We start from the raw sequence: 25,145 nt of genomic DNA, 5'->3' as shown, positions 1-25,145 counted from the left end.
AAAAAATTATATTCTATGTAAAAGCGAATAACGCGATAAGAAAACGAACATGATCAAGATTAAATTAAAGATAAATTATCTCTGTTGCAATTTTAGCATCAAACTTATTGTATCGAAGCTATTGTAAATAATGTATAAGAATTGAAAATATTGAAGAAAATTTCAGAAGCATTGCGATTTTTAATTAAATAAATGTTTCGAAAGAGTATTTTGATTTAAAAATAAACGTAAACGTTTTTTAAAAAATTTGTCTTTGTGGATAAATTTATAACTTATAAAAATAAGTAAAAATAATGGTGATTGGTAATATAAGTAACTGCAAATCATTTAAATCAGTTTAAATAAATTATTTATTATTAATTTTTATTAATAATATATTATCAAAATTCGAATGTCAAATAGAAATGTTTTGTTACAATCAAAAAACTCTTCCGATAGTTACTTATCAAAATTAAATTTGGTTTTACTCAAAAATGATTTATTGAAATTAAAATCTATGAGATAGATGAAAGAAAAGTTGATTGAAAATTAATCAATCAAATATATCACAAAAAAAAAAGTAAGTGGAATGCACTGAAAAATTTTCTATTCACTTGTTTGCAAAAAATAGTTTGATAAAATTAAGACGAAAAAGTAAAAATTAATTCATTATTTTTGAAGAGTATCGAAAATGATACTCGAAAAAAATATGGAAACGAAATTTGCACATAAATTTTTACATAAATAATTTAATGAAAAAAAAAAAAAAATTAATAACGAAAAAGACCATTCTAAAATATATATCTTAATCATAAAAATTTATTTAATTTTTACAAGTAAAATGATCGAAGGAATTTTTATAAAACAAGCAATAAAATCTCATCTCGATTGTTATACGTAAAATTCCCAATTAAATTCAAATCATTTACATAGTCTGTTATTTATTTAAAAAATAAATCAAGTATAAGATACGATTGTTATCTTGAGTTATTTTATTTTTAATCTTCGATACAATTGAGAAGAATTTAGTGCTTGATTATTGAAAATGAAAAGGAAAATATTTCAAATTTAAAAAGAATTATAAAGAACAAAAAATTTTAATAATACCATTGTAAAGTTTATTTCTTGTTGTTAAAAAATGATGTCAATGCTGTGATGTTAATCTCCGAAATGTAAAACGAAAAAAAAGAAGAAAGAAACAGAGAAACTTAAAACCCTTGAATCTTCCTTCTTACCGTTTTCAAAATAGTTAAGAATCATTTCTGTTAATCTTCTTGCGAAAAATAAATATTTCTATTATCTAAGTGATAAATAATTATTAGAAATAATTTTATGTTCAATTCAAACAACAAAAATTTATTGCATAAAATTTAGCTATATTTATTCATATTTTTATCGTAACTCTTTTTGAAAGCTTGTATCAATCAATTTTCTTATTTATTCTCCACTGGATTGATTCATTTTTAATTATTAAATCGATTTATTGGTAAATTTAATTACAACATAAAAAATGAAAACAATACCAATATTAATAAATTAACAAATGAATTTTATATACAACAAAAGCGATAACTTTATAAATCTTAGAAATATGTGATAAACAAAATCGCTTAATTCTTCAAATGTTTATAGTGATTAGTCTATGCGCAGAACTCATTAAAAAAAAAAAATGAAATTACCTTTGGTACAATTGTTTAGCTTATTATCTAACGACATAGTTTTTTCTTTGTATTGACTTGGTATATTAAATTTATTACGACCTAAGTGGTCATAATAATCAGTAATACATTAATAGCGATCTAAACAAATACTGGATCAATTTCTCTATCTTTTTGTTAACATAATTTTTTTTTTTACAAAATACTCAGTTAAACTTAAGTGTGTACATTTTATCAGTAAAATTTTGCATTTACATCTTTGATAAATTATTTAAAAAAGCTAGAATATTTTTTTTTCTACTTTTATTGTGCATTATTATTAAACTCTTTCAAATATTTTAATTAGCAGTATTACGTACTTTTAAAAAAAATAACATTAAAAATTGTTTCGGAGTTTTTCTCCTAGCTTTTCTCTTTCAAAAACAGATCAGATTAGTCCATTGGTCACCAATTAAGTCTATAAGTCTTAATTAATCATTTAGCTTCACTATGTTATAGATATATAATAGATCTATTCTATGCACACAAACTTCGATGGTGAAATGGACTGAATAGTTTGATATTTACAACGAAAATAGCTTTTATAGAAGCCTAAAATTTACAAAAGAGACTGTTTTTTAAATAAAAAGATAATTTTCATAATTCGTGAAGCCAGATGACGGTGAATGCTTAGGACTTATTGGTGTTGATGGTAAGCTCTGAGGCAATACATTGGACAAATTAGAAGCCCTTAAATTTCGGGAATCCTGACTTGACGACGAACTTGCATTTTTTTCAGTCTGACTTTGATGATTATGATTATGACTGTGTTTATTATTATTAACTTTACTCTTCCCACGTTGTCGAAGCAGTAAGCAATGAGCATTGATAGAAGTACAGTCATTATTAGATTTTGTCTGATCATTCAAACTCTGCTGCGATAGATGATACATCTTGTGGTTCTGTTGATGAAGATGAAGCCGAGATAATGCAACACTTATTGTCGTGTCGGATGCCCACATACTCTGCAAGTTAAGATTACGTCAATGTATTTATTATACAATGAGTCATCATCGCATCAGACAATGATGACGATCAAGAAGGATCTGGTGATCGAATAATGCAGTGGATAAAAAATCTTTACCTTTCTCCTATGTGGGTTGTAGTCTGGATTTCTCCTAATGCGAAGGTGTCGATCGATGCTCGTCCACTTCTGAGTGACTTTAAGTGGCGAATCATCGGGATGTAATTTCCTCTGATACTCTTCACTTTCGCACACTTCATACAGTGAAAATTGTTCAACTCGTTCAGTGGAATTGTAACAATTCAAAAGCATTTGAATTAGTTCGTCCACTGTCGTTCTCTCGGAGATTAGTAGGCTTTTATATTTCGACTGTAATACAAAAAAAACAAAATTAATTAAAAGTTGACGGTTAATTAAATTAAATAGAGTTAATTTTTTTTAATTAAATAAAGTATACTCACTCCCGACATTAACGCGCTGTCATAAATTTTAACTAAACCACCGCGCCTTGTTTGTAATGAAAACCTGCAAGTAAATTAATTAATATATTATTCAATTGGATAAAAGCATCATTTTTATAATAAAGAAAAAAATTGTCTTATTAATAGATTATTGTTGTTTTCTTGTGAAACATTTTTTAATAAGCGTTAAAATAATCAATGTAAATGAGTTTAATTATAAGCGTTTTAATGATAGCAAATGTTAGGTTTTATCAATGTACACTTGTTAGTTAATTGCATGTAATTAATTAGTGACTTTTCACATAAAACTCAATCAAATATATATTTATTACTTCTTGTTAACCATTTGTGAACAGAAATAAATTGCGACTATTTTGGAATAATTTTAAATATAGAAAGCTCTTATCAACTGATATGACTTAATGAGATAATATTTAATTTCTGTTAAATTATATGTAATTAGTATACATCGTTAAATGAGTCAATTACTTGATTCATCATATAATAGAATACAGATGTATCACCAACAAATAAGAAGAAGTGTTTTTTTTAAAAATAAAATACTTGGAAAACTATTAGTCAGTGATAAGAAAAAGTTTAAAAAGCGGAAATATATAATCACAATTATCGCAAGTGCAATAACAGATTAAATATTCAATTTTATTATAATATTCATTTCATAATCTCTACTTAATAAACGTGATTACTACTGTCAAGTTGGTATTTATTTTAATTTTATCGATAAAACTATTCATCAATAAATTAATAATAGTGTTCTTTGAATGCTCATTAGTGAAAGTAACGTTTTAAGAACGACATTAATAATTCGTACAGTGTGCAAAAAAAGTTTAAGTTGAAGGAAATATTACCTTGAATCACCTCGAGGATGACAAGACTGTAAAACAGCAGGTCTGGCGTCTTCATCTAATGGTATAATGGTTCGTACATTGGCTCTTCTAACAGTGACTTCCATTGTCATGTAAAATAATCTTGGATCTCGATGTCTCATGCGGTATTTATTTAGCAAATTTTGTACAACTTCTCGACATGTTGTCTCATACGTTATTGATAAGGTTTTATATTCGATGTCCGGTCGTAAACAATTCGCATATACTTTTATCGTTGTCTGTAAAAAAAAAAAGGAAAATAAGAAACCAATTAATAAAATGTAATAAATTGAATAATAAATAAATGTTAATTATAAATATATTTAAATGTTTTTGTTCATGTTCATATGATGTAGCTTTCACCATTGTTAATATCAGCAGTATTTATGAATAAATAAATGCCTGTCATCAAAAATAAAATTTACTTTCATGAAATCATCTATTGAGAGCAGTCAAGTCTATTTTTCAATCTACCTACGTTCGTAGTTATTATTTTGTATTACTATGTATATGAGATTGTGATAAACTGAGCTTATATTAGCTGTTCATTTCTCTTCTTAAATCAACCTTACAAGAAATACATTGGCTCAAACTCCCCTTGGTATTAACATAAATATTGAGTTCTTGAATCTGAACTGGTTTAAATAGAAATAAAGTAATAACATCACTCTAGAAGATATTTTTTCAGCAACTCTCACTTAATCTTTTGTATCATTATGTTAATGGTGTCGTCTATTAATACACACATTGGTTATGGAGCACAAAAAGAAAATATTGTAAAGTAAAATCGTGAAAGAATTTTTAGTGTTTTTGTAAACATTGGAAATAAATAAGCCTTTCATCAATCCTACCATCATCGTGTTTAAATTATGTTCAATTTAGGTATACACCTGGCGTGAAATTTCACTTAAACACCAAAAAACAGAAAAAGATGTTTGAAAAGGAAACATCCTTCCTTTTGGGATCATTTCCGACAATCAAATTTTTTTTTTTACATTTTTTTTTTGAATTTTTATGGTAAGACATGAGGCTACAACGAAACACCCTTGAAAGAAGCATTGGTAATAATTGAAGTAGTTAAAGCCAGGATAAAAATAAAAAACGGAAGTTTCTTGAGCAGAAAGTGAGACTTGAAATGAAAGAAGAGGGAACTTTGAAAGAAGGGAAACACGAGAGCACGCGCTCAAGAGAGCACGTGTAGACATCCTTTAGCTCCCTTTTGACCCTTCTGTTAACGCTCTGTTGGATCGCTCTTCGTTGTGATTGGCTCCAAACTCTTAATCTTGCTCCATTAATTTACTATTTTATCTTCCCTTGAAATATACTTCCTTCTATTCTTAGTCCATTTTTATGACTTTCATTTCTTTTTCAAATACACTACGGGAAAAATCAGTTCACATTAATGACAAAAATATACTATATTTAAATGACATGTCTTTAATGTTTAAATTAAAAGAAAATTTTTTTTTCCTTTCCTCATACCATTTTTTGAAGTAAATTTCCCAGGTTTATGTGGCTAAAGTGAATACATAAACAATAAAACACTACAAATCCGGAAAATTTAAGTGTTTAATTTTCTCATTAGACAGCTGTGAGGGCTTTCCAGACAGTTGATTGACGAAATCTAAAATATTTGTTTTGGAAAGATTCTTTTCGCAGTTACATTGAATATTATTTTTTAAATATTATTCAGAAATTAGGCTATCAAAATTATACAATCTTGTCAACGACTATTTTTTACAATGATGAAAAATATTATAATCAATTGACATCAATACTCTAATTTCATAATCAAAGTTGAGGTTATGAGTGTGTAGCGTCATGAATTACTTCTCAGCGATGTAAATGGCTATTATAACTATCTAATATTGTTCTAACAGAAATTTGCAACAATATTCTCGATAATTCTTACAACAATACATTTTTTTCAATGCAATAAAACACTCAGTGTTTAATAATAAAACATCTAAGTGTTTACGATGTTGAACGCCATAACCAAACTATAACATTCATCTGCAGAACTGCTATAGTTTATTTATGGCGTTAAAAATTGCAAACAATTCAAGTATTTCATTCTTAAACATTCCGATTTGCAATGAAAATTATGTCATTTACTAAATTTTTTTTTGTTCTCTCTTAAATGTTTAATATCAAAAAATGGTATTTATTAGTAGGTTAGTTATATAAGATGTGTATAAGTAAGTATAATTAAGTAATTTCTCCAAATGAGTAAATGACGGATGTGGGTGTCCAAAACAATTGAAGACCCACATGAGATGCTCACAGTATGATTTACTCTTCCGGATTGGTGTAGTGATAAAGACGTGAAAATAAAGTAAATAAGGCTGATTAAATTGTCCTTGGTATTTCCGGACTCATATAAAGTATAGTCGCGTGATGATGATTAAGAAAACGCAAAAAGTAGCCCATGCGAATGTCGGTGATCTCATTTTCATGAAAAAGTTACTTAAAAATAATTACTACAATTTTAACGTCAAAACCTCTTCATCTTTATTTATCATGCCCAATGAGTAAGTATAATTACAAGTAATTAAAATAAATTTTATTGATTTTTCCAATAAATATCTTCATTATTGGATCAAGTGAAATTATAATAAGACAAGTCAAGTCACTAGAATAACCTTCAAGTTATTTTAAGGAGTCTAAACAGGAAGATGTTTTTCTACCTATTTGAGAAGGATCAAAAGACTTGCGGCTACCGAGGAAAATGAGAAAAAGTTACTTTGTGACTGTCGGCTTATTTTTATAGATACAAAGTCGCCTTGGAAAAGCTATTTAAAAAGGTGAAAAGTGGTTTTACCACTAGAAAAAACACACAGAGGAAATCAAGGTGAGTTGAAGGAAAAGAAATCTTTGAGACCCTTAACAAAATTTTAAAAGTCACTCAAAAAGATTTAATTGTGGTATAGGAAAAAAAAACCTAGCAATTATTTTTTATGCAAGAAGTCAAATTAAATACCTTCATTTTTGAAGTTTGACTTTTCAAGGTAATTATGTTTATGCACCTTTCAATTCACTTTCATTTGTAATATTTTAATTAATTACCATATGCTCGTTTTCTTGCAGGTGTTTAACATTTTTTTCATCTAATAATTAACTGATTAAAGAGGTTAGAACGTTTCTATGATTAAATTGAAAGTCAAGTTAATTTAATAATATTTTAGAAAAAATCATAACTATCATTTCTTCTGGTATGATAATGAAGTTTTGATCAAGAATCATGTGATCTCCATGAAAGCTTATGTATAATTTACTCTAATTGTTAATAACTGTTAAAATGCTTTTAAAATTATCACACTATTTTCAATCGTATTAAACAAAACATTAAACATTTCTTCAAAACTTTATTAAATTAACTTGACTCTCAATTTAACCACATGAATAAAATTTTATAGTAAAATTACTAGTTAATTTATAGTAAAGTTTATCAGCCAAAAAAAATTAAAAATTCCTAGGTTTTTTTTTTAGTAAAAATGTCTAAAAAATAGTAAAGTCCTTTTATTTACTATTTTAATTGGTTATTTTAATTAATAAAAATTTTTAGAACGACTTTCAAAAAAATTAATAGTAAAAAGTACAGTTCTGGTTGGTAAAAATTACCAAAATAGTGATTGACTAATAAAAGTTACTATATAAATTTTATCTGTGCATAGAAATGTTTCAACTTCCTTAATAAACAAATTTACTAGTTGTTAACTGATTTGAAAGAGAAACAAAAAATTAGATTGAAATAATTAATTGGTAGGACACAACAAAGATAACGAAAAAAAATGTGTTTATTCAATTGTTAATGATAAAGTGTCATGTATCAGAGTGACAAGAGCCTATCGTAAGCAAAATATGAATCCTGTATTTGATTACCAGAACTTGATAGTAATTAAATAAAACGATTCGACTCACTTTCAAATAAATAAATGTATCATAAAAAAATGCTCATACATCAAGTTTTGAGTGATGTGTTCGCTTTCACGAGAAAACAACGTGTTTATTAACGTCTATGAGACAATGAGTTGACGCGTCTTTTATTTCTCGTCGCGAGAGAGCCTGGGAGAGTAGGAAATTTATGTTTGGTTGTATACTTGTTGAAATTCCCTGACTACGGTATGATACAATGTACAGTGTATTGCTGGTATAAAATATCCTAGTAAAGATGAAAATTTCGCACGACAATAGACGTTCGTGCGCGTTATAATGCATCTAGAAAAAGAAACTTTAATGTTGATTCGTGCGAACGCATTTTCTTCGACGAAATTACGACCTGTCACACGACCTGGTTTACATAACCCCATAAATTAGAATCTAGTTCCGACATCCGTCTATTTCGGACCAGGTAGATTTTACATTTATTGTCCTTACCAACTACACCGGAGATTGACTAACATCCGAATCGTATTATTTTTCCTTCTTTAATGAAATACACTTTTCAGAGTCACGTACTAATTTTTACATCTATATATATACAGAAATACCTAACGATTTGTACTAAATTCCCTAAGATATTAAAAATCACTCATCTCTAAAAATGAGTAATGATTGTAGGATCGTAATCCTCCTTAATATATTGGTCCTTTTGATAAGATTAAAGAGAATTATGACTCTACAATAAAAAATGGATCTAGAGATACTTTGTGCTCTAACGACCATTGACCATTTATTATTACATTTTGTATTTTTTGTGACAATTGTATCAAATTTTTATGTATCTACATTTTATATGAAATTGTTAAAAGTCATATAAAGTCATTAACAACAATAATAATTCAATATCGACCTGAGTATTTATCAATATTAATCATTTAATAAGTAGAATCCATTTCATGTCTTTTTTTCTCAATTTATTTTACAGTCTTTTTGTTATAAAAAAAAACGACTGAACCAAATTTGTTTAAACTTTTTTCAGATCTTCTTTACTGCATTATCTTTTGAATAAAATTGGTCTGGAGTCAATATCTTCATTGGTTCTCGAGATATCGAAAAAAACCTGATATACGTACGTACAATTGTACGCACGTAAATACATCTATTTTTAAACCTTCGAATATGCTTTTAAGGTTGTTCGATCATGAACAATAGTATAGTATAGGGAAAACCTATGTTAAAATTTAATTTAAAGATAAATGACAATATTTGATATTAAATAAAACTTGACAATTAGAATTGATTTATTACAAAATTATGAAACTTTTGACCGTTTTGTTTACGAGAAATCTGGATTTAATAGTGCCATTGGGTTTAGTGTTTAACCTAACTTTTAACTGAACTTTATACATTTATTATTGCCAAACTAAACGGTGAAATTTATTGATAAAGCGAACTTGAATTCTTTGAATTATTAGCTATCACTTTTGCAATTTTTATAGATTAATTGTTATTTTAAATGAATTTTCATGAGGGTTATGTGAATTATTTGTTGATAAAAATAGTCATAAATGAATCTATAATGTAAGGGGAATAATAAGCATTAAAAAAAAGAAAATAATTATTAAAGTGATGATAATAAGTTTTTATATAAAAAATACTTGATGAATATTCAAAAATTGAATTGGCAAAGTAATTTTATTCGAAGGTGATATCGTTGCGTAAGAACAAAACATTGTGAATTAATATGGACACTTGATGTTTGTAAATTTAAATAGAAATAAATCTAGACATTTATTTCTATTGTTTAGATTTTTAAATTTCCTCGATAGTACAAAGGGCAATATTTCCGGCTGGTAGAGACTCGTAATAAGACTGCTATTTCATAACATCTAATGTAAGTAAAACATTGTACACTAATATAAATTTCACGTGTTTAAGTGTAAATATAGTACTCTACTTTCTCTTATTGAATATCCTAAACATCATTATACATAATAAGTACATAATAATTACTTGAACATAAAAATATCTCATGTTGATGTAAATAAAAATTGTTTATTACATAAGATGTATTTACGTTATGTTTTAAGGTTAATTTTGATGATTTTCTATTTGGAAATATTGAATGTTTGATGACCAACTTACACCTGTTGTCCACCATTATGATTACAAGAAGTCTTAAAGTACTGTTAAATATCATCAATAACCTTCAACTAGGTATATACGAAAAATTTCAAAATATTATGAGCAACATCGTCATTCATCAACGTCTAAATATTTCATTATCAACGGAAATACATTGTTTAAGAAGATGATTATAATTATTATTTCATCCTTCGTCTTTAATATGAATCAGAGAAAGTAGAATACAGATTTACATTCCAATGTCTGTTGAAAGTTCATAGCAATTTACGTGCTTTAATTTTTTTTTCTTGACATAACTTAGGAAGCCTGTAGGCGAGGGTACCAAAAATTCAAGTTTACATCTTGTCATGTGTTGAGGAATCCCTAATTGAGGTTAGCGCTCCAAGACAAAGGTTCTTTCTCAAGTGAACTTCCGGTGTGTGCGCGTGCCTATTTCTTCTTGACAAGACGCCATGGGATTCAAGAGGAAATGACAGCTGTTGATCAAAGGATCTTACCGAAATCTTTCAATTGAAAATTGATATCTGTAAGTATGTGTTTATTGTTGTTGTTAAATTATACATAACCTATCTAGTTGTTCTACAATAATTTGCATGATGATTAACGGATACAAATTTAACTTAATTGCTTCTTCCTCTTCTAGATTGTTTTAAACGAGAAATAACCAATGGTCCGACACGGTACAACGCTTGTACTTGGCGCACGCGCACAACATCGTGTGAATGAACATCCGGTATGTTCTTGATGGGTTTTTGTACGACACACGACACAATATTCAGGGCCCTATGTATTTTTAACATTTTTTCAAGCCCTTTTTTGTCTATCAAAGTTTTCAAGTTTCAAAAAAAAAAATCTCTTCTTCAGCTGTGTTGTGTCTCAGAATTCAGTAAAAGAATAACTAATTAATGAATCAGTGAATTTTGAGTAATTTTAATAAATAATTCACCTATTGCTTTGGTGGTATTTTCTATCAGTTCTGAATTGTAAATGTTCTTATCATAATTACTTGTAAATTATGACGTAACCTCAATAAATAACAGAATTTTCAAGATTATCTGAAAATTTAAATAGTGTTATCGGTGTTAAAAATCATAAGAACAACCGTATAAGTAGACAAAAAAAACCCAATGTCATTATTAATAATATCTTGAAAACAATATGCTAATCAAATTGATTTTGGTCATTTTCTTAAAGGTTATCAAGAGTATTACGCTCACTTAATCCTATCTTATGTTTTAATTTGAATAAAAGTGAAATCATCAAATCTCAAATGTCAATGTTAAAAACTTGCCAAAGACATTAGAAATGTATCTCACGCTATTTATTACACAAAAAATAGTTATTTACTCCAAAAAAAAATTATTTAATCATTTTTCATTGTTGACCAACTGAATAAAAAGAGGAACAGTTATATTCCATTTCTAAGACATTGATTTAAATAATTTCACCTAAAACTATTTTGAACAAAAAACGAATTTATGTTCTAATTAACACAATTTTTTGTTCTATGTACACATGATTTCTGAGGCATCTGTTAATATTTTAAAGTCGTCAGATAAACTAGACGTGATGTGTTCACTTAACCTCTTTGCTTGATCTCACTTGACCAAGTGTCAATAAGTCGCGAGTATGAGATTGCCCTTGAATCGGGGATTGCTCTCGACCTGGAATAACAATAAAAAAACTTGCAGAGGTTCTCTCTAGCTGTGATTTTATTTCATCATTTTCCGCTCCAATGAACATGAGAACCTTTAGAAGCAGTCTCGCGTGATTCGAGACGACCAGCAATGAAGCCACGAGAATTCGGCTATTCATTCTTCATTCCTTCAAAGGGCTTTTGACCATTCAAGACTATAATTTCGATAATATATATCATCAAAGTACTACTGTGAAACCGCAAACATCCAAAAAGGAGCATCAAAGTGTAGAAAGAAAAAAGGATTACGAACAAAAATATTTAAAACTTAATTCGATATGTCGTTGACCGCACAAATGTGAACGTGATGCATCTGGTCTTGTAAATTTGACGCAATTGCAACGCAAAACCTTGAGACCAGATGGTCATATAACAAAGTTTGCAAGTAGTACTGAAAGACTCTCAACACATCTTGGTATACCCATGACAGAAGAAAGGGAATGTGAGAGATCTCATTTATTGCTACTTCATCATCAAAGTATCTTCAGAAGTGTTCATTTTAATAAACAGACTAGGTGAATCTGTAAACATCAATTGATGAAGTGAGTGTCGATCGAGTGAGATAAAAACAGAATTACCTTAATTATCTAAACTATTAATATTATCAAAATTTATGAAAATAGTTTTCAGTTTATCTAAAATTGTGTAAATATTTTAATCTTCTAATAAACAAAAAGAAATTTTAAATACTCATTATAAATAATGAATAAAAAGAATGACAGAATGCAATGTAATTTAAGAACTCAAAAAATATTTCATAAGGACATGAATTTAAGACTAAAGACTACACATTTACAATAGTTATTGTTCTTATGAAATTTATTTTAATCAGTCTTTATGAAATAAAGAAGGTTCCCAAGGTTAGAAAAATGTTGATAATTATTGTCAGAAAGTAACAATTATTATTTGAACATTAGGCTTATAATATTATAAAATTGCTGATCATTCTTGATACTGCACAAACAATAATAGTTAAATGAATAATGATATCTTTCTAGAAATATACATTTAAATGAAAGGAAAAAAAACATAATTATAGATTAAATAATTATCTGTAGTTATATTCTTCAGTAATATTTATATTCTATAAGAAGAATTTCTTTCCAATTTATTTGTTGTTCTATCAATAGATTTCTCTTTTAGATAATTATTTATAGATGTTACCTTCTATTTTTTCTTCTCATCTCTATTAGTGTTAAATATTTTTCATCAACGAACGAATTTGTATATATTTTGTATTACCCTACAGAAACAAAAAAATGTTACTCTTTGTTTAAAAATATCATTTATCATCTAGACTACTCTAGTTGATAAAGATTGATTGTATATTATCTAATAATTTGTATATAAAAACTGGAAACTGATAATGATGTTGAACAGAATGGTATTAATACATGAAACTCTAGTGTTAGATTAATTTAAAAGCTGCCGTTATGTCTTTGCCAGACGTTTCATTAATATATGTAATTATAAAATAAAAATAGTTCCAATTGATCCCGTTGGAATAAACTGATGACAGTGATCACACTGGAGAAAAATTTAATTTCTTCATCAACTTTCAACAAATCACCATCAATTGGCGTTGCATAAGACATGAATATTAATCACGAGAGCTTCAAAAGAATGTCGATATACTTAAACTTGAAAATTGGTGAAGGTTTAAATGGATATTAAGGACAGTTTCCAATGAAACTGGATCTGAAGCGATTGAAGGTTTGGCGCCCGCACGAGCGTTTTGCAGGATGTAAGGTCTCAAGACAGTCCGACAGCTGGGAACGATCAAGTTGTTGAAGAGAGTAGGACCGGAAGTACGAGTGGACGAGCTAAGGAAGTCTCTACGATGTAATTGCCCAAGGAAGAAGCAACGTGACAAGAAAATTCCTTTGTTTTAAAATGTCAATATTATTATACCTTTCTTTTCCTCTTTCTTATTACATTTCATCTGCTTATTATGTGTACAAGCGAGTCACATAAATTATACCAATGTAATACTGTGTAGATATTTTAAATTTCCATCAAGGTTGGACATTTTTCCTGATTGCAGCTACACCAATACAAGATACAAAACTACTTTGAACTACTCTAAAAGGATTTCCTTCAGGTAAGATGAGGTAGAAAAGAGAATGAGATGAGAAAAAACTTATTGGAAGATGAGGAAAAAAAAACTTGGAGTTAAACCATGTGTTGAAGTTTAAAGAAACCACGAACATGATGTAGTCTTACTTCATAAAAATTTTTTTTTTTTGTTTCTGATGGTGGTCTTTATTTTTTTTTTTCTCTCATACTCTCTCTTTTGATCCAGCTACATATTCGAGAGACAAACACGAGGACAAGCTTCCCACGGTAAAATGTGGGCGACAAAAAAAGTAGAATTGGCGTAAAACATTACGCCCATGAGTCCAATTGAAAGGTTAATTTAATTTAAGAAAATAAATGTGTATGCATTTAGTGAGGATTTTTATTTCATTTAAATTAATTTCATTTGTAAACTGACCTGTTGTAGCATTGTGCAGCGCCGAGAAAAAAAGAGAGAGAATAGAATACTTTGCAATGAATACTAAAGATATGCATACGAAGGGAACCTTCAAGGAAACAATTTTAAAATTACTTTTGATGAATAAAAAATGATTGTTCCAAAAATATCACACTTTTGAATCTACTCGATGAATATCTTTACTCTGTCTCGTCTTTAAATTCAATTCAACTTTTTTTTTTTTCTAATTTTACTTCAACTTGAAAGATATTCAATTCCAGAATAGTTGTCTCGTGTAACAACAACATATGTATGTGCAATTTACAACCTTATAGAAATGCAATTTCATGTCTACTCAAAGTTAACTTCACACTTATTAAAATCACTTTCATTTTTCCCTTCCAGATCATTATGTTCAACAGATGATTTTTTTTTTTATTGTTCAAACCTCACTACGATCTTAGAGAATTTTTTAGTCTATAATATCATAATTTTTTTCAATCTTATGATTGACAAGTTATGTATGAAATTATCTTTAATTCTAATAACCTGATAAAATAAAAACTGCTTGAGTAATATAAATAGCAAATACAAAAACGAATAAAAATAACATGTACTTAAGGACGTCCTTGCGTGACCATTCTGGTCAATAGCTTCTTTCTTACAGCAAAATCCTAGCCAAAGTATTATTATAATTAATTAATAATATTAAATCAGTTAATTTTACCAATATAATAATAAACAATTGAATAAAATTATATAAAAATTTGTTCGAAATTAATTGACTGAATTGAAAATTAGATGAAGGCCAGAAAAATTGATTCTCATGACTGAGAAATCGAACCTATGACCTATCATTAATCACAGAAATATTTTTCCTGCTAAATTACTTTAAACAAGTGAGTTATATTGCTTAATAACCATATTATTGATAATCTTCTTAAAGGAAATGAATTGTTACATTTCTAATTTCAGGTTTACCATCGACAAAGACTGGTCTCCAGCTTGCTAACATATTGAAAATAATTCTCACATTATTCTGTAACGAGAATCCACTTGTTTACTCAATAAATGACAAGATTGATGACAGGGTATGGTCTGAAATTTTCTAAACCAGAACAAATAATGACGTCTTTAAAAAACTGACCTGTTGTGGTGCTGTGTCTGCGGGTGAAAATGAAGAGAGAGCAGTGAGTGCTAGAGATGCACAAGAAGAGGCTCGTGAGGGTGGTGGAGTGTGACTAGGGGTTGGGCTTCCGCTTCCGCAACTGCTGGTATCTCCATTGCTAGAGGAAAGAGACACACTGTCAGATCTCCCTCTCCATGGTGATATAGACACGTGTTTTAGCATCCTCGTTATCTCTTCTTTTACTTGGTTGTTCTACAATCAAATGATAAAAAGATATCTATATTTCTAGTATTCACTCATCGATATAATACAATACATAACAATATAGTTTAAATGATTAATTTTATTCCGAAACGTTGAGAAGCATTAACTAATAAATAATGTAAATACGATTTTGGTATGTAACACGTGTGTTGTCTTACTATCAGTAAGATTATATACTCTGGTGATACTAATTGAAATTTATATCAAGTTATTAATACACAGTGTTGGTGGAAAATTATTATGCCAATACAAAAGAATTTGCTGACGAAACAAAAAATTTGTAGTAAAACATGTGTAATAATTTCTTCCGTTTGACTTTGAGTAAAGTTATCATTTACTACACTTTGATAAAAGTTCTACAGAAATAACTAACATATCATCTTCTAGTATATTTAAATGTTTAAAATTTTTTATCAAAACTTTTCAATATTTTGGTATTGATAAAAAAACAAATACCCAGAACGTTAGAGATTATTAATTATCTTTCGATAAACTTCCACTTAATTGGAGCATTTTAATCAAAGATATAATTTGTCGCTAATTTATTATAGAATGAATTTTTTTGATATCAATTTCTTGAATATTAAATCTGAAAGAAATAAATATAGAATTTAAAATATTTAAAACAAAGATATTAAAACCACACCTCAAAACCCACCTGACGGATGCGAATCAAATAGAAAATGAGTCAAAGGTATCTGGAATTACGCACGTAATTTGTGCAAAAGTCCAAGTCTTTCGAAACAGCAATCGAGTCACCAATAGTCACTGAACACTTCACTTTTTTGCAATAAACTCCAAAGTAATTAATGTTCACCATAAACAACTAAAAATATAAAATTTTATGTAAACAATGATAATATTCCATTGATGATATTTTTTAATCACTTGGAGATAATGTTGATATAAATAAAAACAGAACTGATAAAAAATCAGACTCTACTTACTCCAGAGCCAGGCGAAGACTGAAGAGGCGCATAGAATTGAACCTCTCGTAGCACGTTCGTCTTACTCCTGCGACCAGCCCACGTCCGGTACAACTCGGAGGGGGACACAAGTGTTATACGCGACCGATTGTCGACTACCAAGCACGGCCGTCTACCCTCCTACACTGTCAAACAAGCGGGGGCGTCCAACGATACTTGTTCTTTCTCCTTTTCTCGCTTTTGTTGTTGATAGTTTGTTCTGCTTCAGAGTAGAGCCAAAGCCACCCTGTCTGTTGGGTATTATTTACGCTCGCTCTCTTTCCACTATGAAAAATTATCGTAAAAGAAGAATCACTGCTTTCATGTCTATACAGACAAGGAGTCACTTGTATTAGATGCATCCATGAGGAAAATTTCGCTTAAGTGACCTTAAATTCTTTAAGAACTTTTAAATGGTTTATTTACTATTAAAGAGAGGATAAAAATTTTGTAACGTTCCTTTTCATTAATACAGCCTGTGAAACTGTTTCTTTTCATCTTTTTCAAAAGATTCTTGCGGATACCATTTTTCAAATTACTAAACAAACTCTAATATATCATTTATATTAAATATATCTCAAATATTCTCATTTTATTACCAGAGTGATTATCAAATTATTTTTATTTAGAAGTAAATACTTAGATGTGGTGAAAATTATCTTGAGTTTTAAAGTTAGAAAAACATTCTATTGTATGTTATTGAGTAAATATTACTGTAAATATTTCTTCACAGGAAAAATGAAATTAATTTCATTCAATGATGATTCCTTTATTCGCACATTCTTATTAAGAAAAAATTTTTAAATTATCTTGCAATTTACCATTGATATCCTTACAGCAGGTGGTAAAGGAAAATTTTGTTCCATCAGGAGACTCTTGAGTCATCTGCATAATATTGACCTTGGCAATAAAGAATGTATAATATCATTTATGCTGAAAATATCAATTCCGGTTCCAAACACGTTGCTGCCATCTTTTCCCAATTTTATAATAATTATATGGATGCAATTTACAAAAAAGTCAGTTATATCATTATATTTTACAGAGAATGAATAATAAAAAAAAGTTAAATACATCGTTGGGTGTAAATTACGTATCTGTCTTTGGGAAATAAGTTATTTACAAAAGAATGTAAAGTTCTTGTTGTAAAAGGAACAATTTTAATAATATTATTATTATTATCATTGGAATTTTCATTGAAATCTTTTGTGAATGCAAATATATTAATTTACTAACAGATGGAAATAGAATTATCACAATATAAAAAATTTTTAAATTGGAGATCAATTTATGTATTATAAAGAAAAAAGTTTACCTTAAAATATTAAATGTTGATGATTGTTCGATGAGTTTTTTTCTTAGAAAAATTTTGAAAATTAGATAATTTCTCTGTTAATTCAGAGACAACATGAAAATTGTTGATTTTGTCGTTCTTAGATCCATTGAAACGTATTAAGATTGTTGAAATAAGGTAATAAACTGTAGAAATGTATTGAATAAATACCATACGCAAGGTGACATTCAAATAACACTTGTCTAAGTAAATTGTATATTTTCCCACTCTGTAAACAAGAAAAAAGTGATAAGTTTAATAACAAAAAAGAGATTTAAAAAATTTTCATATGAGTATTTAAAGTTTAATTATTATTAAGAACAATAAATGATATTATTAAGTGTACTTATGTACAAAGAATAAAAGAAGGAAGCAATTAATGCATGAAAGCGATGTTAAATAATGAACAATTGTGCTTAATAAATAATTCATAATCTCATAATAATAATTGTCATGCACAAAAGTAATACAACAGTAGCGACTAATATTTAACACGTGGAAAAGAAACTTTGAAAAAAGTTTCATAAAGAAATAAAATGAATTGATGAAAAATATTTGGTACAAACTATAATAAAAATAGTAACAATAGAGTTACAAAGGGTGAAAATAAGAAAAAGACGGCAATATTTGAAAAGAAATGGAAAAGAGGTGAATGAATTGAGGTTTAAACTTGATGACATTACCACAAGAAGTGTAAGGATGGTCTCGTGGGAGTTTTGGAAGTCAGGGAATCGCGGTCCAGCAAACCAGCGAACCGGCTATGGGTCTCATGGTGTTGCGTTACTTTCCCACAGCGTGTGCACAACACCAACTTTCACGAATGTTGAATAGTCTTGCATGTATGTATTATATTATTGAATGTATGACGTACACAGCGTATGAAGTAGTATACAAATAAATGGTAAAAGCACCAAGCAAATCTATCATCTATCCAACAGCACAGTTAAATGTATAAGCAATCGCCCACATGCACCTGCAACACATGACGGCGCGAGCACAAGGGATCATATAGGTTTTGTTTTATTTGTTTAATAATAATATACTTACGTATCATATGCATGTGCACATCGCTTTGATATATTTCACACAAACATATATGTCATCTTGCAAGGTGATACATTCCTGTCCATTCAGCCGAATCGACGCTTGCATTGCGCTAAATAAAACTTGAGTATTGCGATCTATCTCTACACTTAAACTCTTTCATCCGAGATATGCTTTTTATTTGATATCATTTATCACTTTATTACATCATCCACTAGCAAATAATGCTGTAGATAAGATAAGACTCTGCAAAACGTAAGCTTTGTTCGAATTTTATTACTAAATAGTACCATTCTTGTTTTTTTTTTGGATCATTCATTCATCTTTATCTTTGCTTGGAGAGTTTTTTTGATTTTCAGTTGAAAGCACAGTTTATTGGACAGTTTACTCCGTACACTGATGGTAAAATATTCTTAACGTTACGATAACATAATTTACGGCTTTTGATTTTTTTTTATTCCATCGAAGGGATGAAGATTGATGTTGCGTATAGATTTCAGTCTGGATATTCTGTGAATTGTTTTGGCACTCCCTTAATGCCGCTCCTTTAGGGTGCGGCAAACATTGCACTTTTCTACCCTTCGTTATTAACAAAATGTTTGTATATACCGTGACTTCTATCACTGGGGAATACAATTGTTATTTTTAATTAATCTTCCTCTATACTTTGTTCTTGCTTATTATATTAATACTGTTTAATTCGTTACTTTCATGTTGTCTATTTGATAAAATTATTATCATTGAATATCCGTTCATCAACCTGCCATTATTTCTTTATGAACAATAATTGATGCGTGATATTATAGCTGATTTTCAGATTAAAACAGCTTAAAGAGAGAATGCAGCAGTGTAATTAGCAATTTAAAGTAATTGAGAATGAATAGATGAACCTCGGACTCTATTTCATTGCTATTAAAATCGTTTACGTTACATTTATCATATCAAGTTTCTATCTCCAAAGCTTTCTTTAACATAATGGAATTATGTATTATCAAAATGGCATAAAAATAAAATAATTTTTAATCAATTTTTACTTGCACAATTATTTCTAAATGAGTAGTTGTTGTTAGTTTGTTATTGTTTGACTCTTTTGTTGAGAAAATGGAAGAACAATAAACACGCGCCATCTTGTGGAAACATTTGTTACTGATTTTTCTTACCATGTGTTGATGTGCGTTGATTGTCGATAAAGTAGAATATAATCAACAACTAAGCAGATGAAGCTGATGGGGAAAAAAATGTCTACTACCAGCATCAAATTTGTCGAATATTACGTGTCTTTATGGATTAAATTTGTAATTGTGAAAGTTAGTGAATAAGTTATTCAATTAATTGAAGCTTGATATTATAATAAATATCTTAAATAATAAGGTGAAGTGAAAAACGTTATAATAAAGAATAAACAATACCGGGGCGTATCCCAAAAAGTGACAGACAAATCCTAGTGTGTTCATGTTCATCTATTTTATAAAATAATACATAAGTTATTAATTTTTTTACATTAGAAAAAAAATATATTCATAGAATAATTATTGATATAAAAATCCATGATATCTTGAGTAATTTTTCGATTAATTGGGAATAAAGTTGTGATCAATTGCTTTAAAAACAAAGAAATGATTGATTTTTAAATGTAATGAAAGATGAATTTATTAAATTTCCACTAATAAATAAAAAGACTTTTTGTGATTTCAAGAATTAAATTATTCAAACGAAGTAAAAAGTCAAATAAATCACACAATTTTGTTAAATTAAGAGCAGGAGAGAGTAAGTAAATTGGCCAATGTGTGACTCAGCGGACGCTTACGTCCAAAAACTTAGTTATCTCCATCTAAATGATGATGGAGAACGTGGAGGTATTGGGAGAAGTAGCCCAGGACATGGGATAAGTTCAAAACCAGAGGCTCAAGTGCCTGTACCAAATGATCAAACAAAACAACATCATTACCGTCAGCCTTATCATCAATATAGAGATACTAGAACTCACAGATCAGTTGGAGCTATTGAAAGCTTCATAGATGACCGTGATATAGCAGCTTCTGCTGCTGAATATAAGCTTTATGAACGAGAAAATATTGTTGCAGCTTCAAGACTTCCAGTACCAAAGGTAGAACAGCTTGATATTCATGACCAGAATCAAAGTCATGCTCCAGTTTATGAGAATATTGAGTACTATCCTTCTCAAGGATCAACTCATCCTCCATACTATCATTCATTAGATAAAAAAAGTCCAAAAGGAAGTCCCAGAGCATCTTTGGCAGGTGATTGTTATGAAGCATCATTCAGAAAAGCTCAGCCTCAAGTACCTACTGGCACAAAATATCAAACCACTTCATCTACTAAAGAATTGCCTCCCTATGAAGCTCCACCTGTGTATGAAAACATTCAAGAAATGAATTACCATGATGGAGATGCTCAAAATAAACCTGGGCCTCAAGTTTCTAATTACTATCATCCAACTAACATTAATGGTGGCGATTATGTCGTGATGACTGGAAAGGTAAGTTTTAATTACAGAGATAAACTAAAATTTTTGTGCTATTTTTGATGATTACAAATGGTGATGTCACTATGAAATCTTTCTGTAATTTTAAAAATTATCTAGAAAGTTTCGTTGATGATTAAATCACCAAAAATGTATACCAAAAAGGAGTGACTTTTATTTTGATTGTTCACAATTTTATTAAAAAATTGCATAAACTTAACTTAAAAAATAAATCAAAGGTGAAAGTCTACTCTTCAAAATAATCATGACTAAAATTATCAAAGAAACTAATAATTGAATATCAAATTATTTCTTTAGGTACAACCACAACGACCAACACGAATTCAATCGTATGATGTTGCTTGTCTGAGTAACAATTCATCATCAAGGTATTTAGGATCATCAAGTGTATCAGCGGATCTCCAAGCATCTCGAAGTGCTTATGTTCCACCATCAGAGCTCCAACAACAGCAGCTATCATCAAATTCTCCGCGAACACTCAACACTTATCACAATGAATCATCGCCAATGCGGTTACCTGCTGAGTCACATTATCGTAGTAACATGACTAATGATTTGCCACATGCAGGCCATGCTTATAGATCTCTCAGTCAATCTGATGCTTCAGTTCAATATCGTAGCGAAAATGGACAATTCAAACATTCCTATCCTACTGAACCAACTCGACATTCCCCAGTTTATAATACGAGACCCGGAGACTTTACATCTGGCAGAAATCCTCAAGGATACTCATCAAGAAACACTCTCTCCAATAGCTGGAATCAGAATGACAGAAACTTCAATTCACCTTCTGGAGAACGCCGTGGTGATTACTCACCTCGAAATACTGGACTTTATTCACCAAATCGATCAATAAGTGGTGGACTCCAGCAGAACGAGAAAGCTCCTGATGGTCATGAGTCTCCATCATCATCAAGTAGGAGCTCCCCTCTATATGCGATTCCTCATGCAGGCAGAGAGCATTCTAGAAGCAGAGAAAGTACCAAAATTAGTCCAACTCATTCTTCATCAAGCCCTCTAAGCCAGAATCTACCTGCAGCTGTTTCTAGACAGCCTTCTGGAGGTTTTCCTTCAAATTCTTTAGGATGCCCTACTTCTCCAGTTCGTGGACAAGTTCAAGCTGCTGTTTCGAGTGCCGCAATGACTGGTGATGACCAAAGCTTATCATTAACTACACCTAAAATTACCAGTTTACCACCTGGAGTTACCAGTGGTGTTGCTGGACCAGTATATCTGAATGCTGGAGTTCCAGTTCTTCAGAAACCTCAACTAGAGCTTAATGATGACATCAAACGCACTGTAAGCCCCACTGCTAAACCTATTGCAGGAAAAGGGTTATTACCTTATAATGTCACACCACCTAGACCTTCCGGACCTACCGAAGCTGAGAGAAAAATTGAGGAATTAACAAGACAACTTGAAGAAGAAATGGAGAAACAAGAGGAAGAGGGGGAATACTTTGGAATTTGCCATACTTGTGGAGAGAAAGTTACAGGAGCCGGACAAGCTTGTCAAGCCATGGGAAACCTTTATCACACCAATTGTTTTATTTGTTGTTCTTGCGGAAGAGCTCTACGAGGCAAAGCTTTTTATAATGTTCATGGAAAAGTTTACTGTGAAGAAGATTACTTGGTAAATAATTTAATCACTCAGTTTTCATCAATTAATTAATTTTTTTTTTTAAATATATTATTTTTGTAATACTTATAATTTACAAAATACCCGATTTTCAATCTCTATAATTCTTATTAGTTTTAAAATGAAAAGAAAAACTTCAAATTTATTCATTTTAAAAATAAATTTACTAAGTTCCGTTAGACGTACAAAGTAAATTTATTTTCATGGCATTTAAACTTTCCATAAAGTCTTTATTTTTTAATGCCCCCATTCGGACCTCATTTTTTATCTTTAATTTTAAATTTCTAAAGAAAATTTTAATTTTCAACTACCAAAGAAGTCTTTTTTAAATTAAAATTTATTGAAACTAGAAAATACTTCTAAAAAAAACGAATTTATGATTTTTTAATTGTATAGTACTCTGGATTCCAACAGACTGCTGAAAAGTGTGCCATTTGTGGTCACCTTATAATGGAAATGGTACGTAAAATTTAATTTTCTAACAGATATCTTATTTCTAATTGAATTAACACTGTATCATGTGTCAATAGATCAACAAAATTTTTATTGTAAACAATTAAATAATAAAATTCTTCTTTTAGATTCTCCAAGCTATGGGAAAATCTTACCATCCCGGATGCTTTAGATGTTGCGTTTGTAACGAATGTCTTGACGGAGTTCCTTTTACTGTCGACGTTGATAATAAAATTTATTGCGTTAATGATTATCACAGAATGTTCGCACCAAAATGTGCATCATGTGGTAAAGGAATTACTCCAGTTGAGGTAAATATATAATAAAAATACAACTTTATTAAATTCTTCCTCTTACCTAAAAGAAAAATAATCATTTTCTGTTCATTAACCCAACTTTTGTCACTAATTTATCAATTATTTTAATTTCGTAAATCTTATTTAAACGACATTGACTCATACAGGGTACAGAAGAAACGGTCAGAGTTGTATCAATGGATCGAGATTTTCATGTTGATTGCTACATATGTGAAGATTGTGGTATGCAATTGACTGATGAACCAGATAAACGTTGTTATCCTTTAGATGGACGATTAATGTGTCGCTCATGTCACATTGAACGTATTTCACATACTCAACCACGTGTTCCACAGCCGGTTTCAGCAACTTATCAGTACATGGGCTAAAAATTCATCCAAAAATCCATTTATTCTCTCTTATGACATTTCATCAATTTTACTTAATCAAATAATCTAATTATCAATACCTAAATAATCGAAATTGTTTTAGAAAATTAATTAATATTGCCATGTACTGATAGTATGTGAATTAAAAATATGATCTGAAGTGTAGATATACCTATATAAAAATAATCATACAATAATAATAATAATTACTACTTCATTATAATAAATAGTAATTGTTTTTATTATAAATATAATGAATTTTACAATAGCATTGAACTAATTCTGCAAGTAGTTTGAATTTTTATTTTTCAATAAATATTAACTATAGACTATCTATCATATTTATACGCACAAATGTATTTATTAAATTACTGTTTACTGTTAACTGTTTTAATTTCCGACAAAGATAGGGTTGCGGAGACAACTGTGATACGATAGCATAATTGACATTGAATTAATTAGTTTGTCTATTACTTGATAAACCAATCATGACAACAAATATTATAATTGTAATCGTTATTATTATATAGAAATGATAAACTATTGTGTATTAGTTTAAAATTCAAACTGCGTTTTATTTTTAAATACGTTATACATATTTTGAATTAATAATTTGTTAATTATTAATTGACATAAAGATCTGATGTACTTGTGTTAATAAGTAATATTAATAACTATCATCATTCCTGCATTCTGAGTAGCATAAGTAATCGAATTACTTGCATTTATCAGTAGATAATAATTGCGATACGAAATTAATATCGCTCTAGTTGTATTTTAATAGTCGAGAAGTGTTTTAATTGTTGAGGGTAACATTTTGAATCAAATGAAATAATGTTTTAGTGAATTAGACAAATTTAAGAATACACAAATACGTAAGAAGACCATTGAGACCAAAATATAAACATGGAAATAAAAGACATCAACATTTTACTTACTATTGA

General features: G+C 29.1%; 2 protein-coding genes and 1 long non-coding RNA gene across 10 annotated transcripts; 2 read left to right on the top strand and 1 right to left on the bottom strand.

Moving 5' to 3' along the window:
• Positions 1 to 1,334: 1,334 nt before the first annotated feature.
• Positions 1,335 to 19,243, bottom strand: rau (RA domain-containing protein rau). Of its 5 annotated transcripts, none has more exons than XM_035087534.1 (10): positions 18,923 to 19,243; positions 17,858 to 18,104; positions 17,364 to 17,475; positions 16,236 to 16,827; positions 16,034 to 16,166; positions 15,332 to 15,565; positions 3,971 to 4,227; positions 3,102 to 3,165; positions 2,761 to 3,009; positions 1,335 to 2,641 (listed from the first exon to the last, which is right to left on the bottom strand). In XM_035087534.1, exons 6-10 carry the CDS (start codon positions 15,533 to 15,535, stop codon positions 2,255 to 2,257), a joined length of 1,161 nt encoding a protein of 386 aa, XP_034943425.1. In that variant the 5' UTR covers positions 15,536 to 15,565; positions 16,034 to 16,166; positions 16,236 to 16,827; positions 17,364 to 17,475; positions 17,858 to 18,104; positions 18,923 to 19,243; the 3' UTR covers positions 1,335 to 2,254. The 5 variants fall into 5 exon arrangements, with proteins under 5 accessions (XP_034943425.1, XP_034943423.1, XP_034943424.1 ...); XM_035087532.1 differs by lacking the exon at positions 16,034 to 16,166 and having other exon boundaries at positions 16,236 to 16,403; positions 16,525 to 16,827; positions 18,923 to 19,242; XM_035087533.1 differs by lacking the exon at positions 16,034 to 16,166 and having other exon boundaries at positions 16,224 to 16,827.
• LOC118069424 (uncharacterized) lies at positions 6,398 to 11,471 on the top strand. 4 transcript variants are annotated; one of them, XR_004690621.1, is made up of 7 exons: positions 6,398 to 6,519; positions 6,648 to 6,839; positions 6,919 to 6,996; positions 8,910 to 8,999; positions 9,679 to 9,764; positions 10,317 to 10,541; positions 10,659 to 11,471. It is a non-coding gene; the product is annotated as an uncharacterized lncRNA (long non-coding RNA). The 4 variants fall into 4 exon arrangements; XR_004690623.1 differs by adding an exon at positions 9,961 to 10,087 and having other exon boundaries at positions 8,910 to 9,764; XR_004690620.1 differs by having other exon boundaries at positions 8,910 to 9,764.
• A 914-nt stretch (positions 19,244 to 20,157) lies between the features above and the next one.
• Positions 20,158 to 25,134, top strand: jub (LIM domain-containing protein jub). The gene is made up of 5 exons (XM_035087503.1): positions 20,158 to 21,419; positions 21,723 to 23,057; positions 23,460 to 23,522; positions 23,645 to 23,827; positions 23,980 to 25,134. The coding sequence occupies exons 1-5, from the start codon at positions 20,703 to 20,705 to the stop codon at positions 24,199 to 24,201; spliced, it is 2,520 nt and encodes an 839-aa protein (XP_034943394.1). The 5' UTR covers positions 20,158 to 20,702; the 3' UTR covers positions 24,202 to 25,134.
• Positions 25,135 to 25,145: the final 11 nt, after the last annotated feature.

Source organism: Chelonus insularis, unplaced genomic scaffold, assembly GCF_013357705.1.
Source record: "Chelonus insularis isolate UGA/USDA-ARS -01 unplaced genomic scaffold, ASM1335770v1 contig_408_pilon, whole genome shotgun sequence".
Taxonomy (NCBI): Eukaryota; Metazoa; Arthropoda; class Insecta; order Hymenoptera; family Braconidae; genus Chelonus; species Chelonus insularis.
This window is presented reverse-complemented; position numbering and strand designations above follow the sequence as displayed.

Bases quoted from the DNA above. Each gene is read 5' to 3' on its own strand.
- rau (XM_035087533.1), bottom strand. From the start codon at position 15,535: ATGCTAAAACACGTGTCTATATCACCATGGAGAGGGAGATCTGACAGT. The intron at 3,010-3,101 runs GTGAGTATACTT...TTTGTATTACAG, and splicing joins ACAGCGCGTTAATGTCGGGA to TCGAAATATAAAAGCCTACT. The intron at 2,642-2,760 runs GTAAAGATTTTT...CTTAACTTGCAG, and splicing joins ACAACCCACATAGGAGAAAG to AGTATGTGGGCATCCGACAC.
- jub (XM_035087503.1), top strand. From the start codon at position 20,703: ATGTGTGACTCAGCGGACGCTTACGTCCAAAAACTTAGTTATCTCCAT. The intron at 23,058-23,459 runs GTAAATAATTTA...TTAATTGTATAG, and splicing joins ACTGTGAAGAAGATTACTTG to TACTCTGGATTCCAACAGAC. The intron at 23,523-23,644 runs GTACGTAAAATT...TTCTTCTTTTAG, and splicing joins GTCACCTTATAATGGAAATG to ATTCTCCAAGCTATGGGAAA.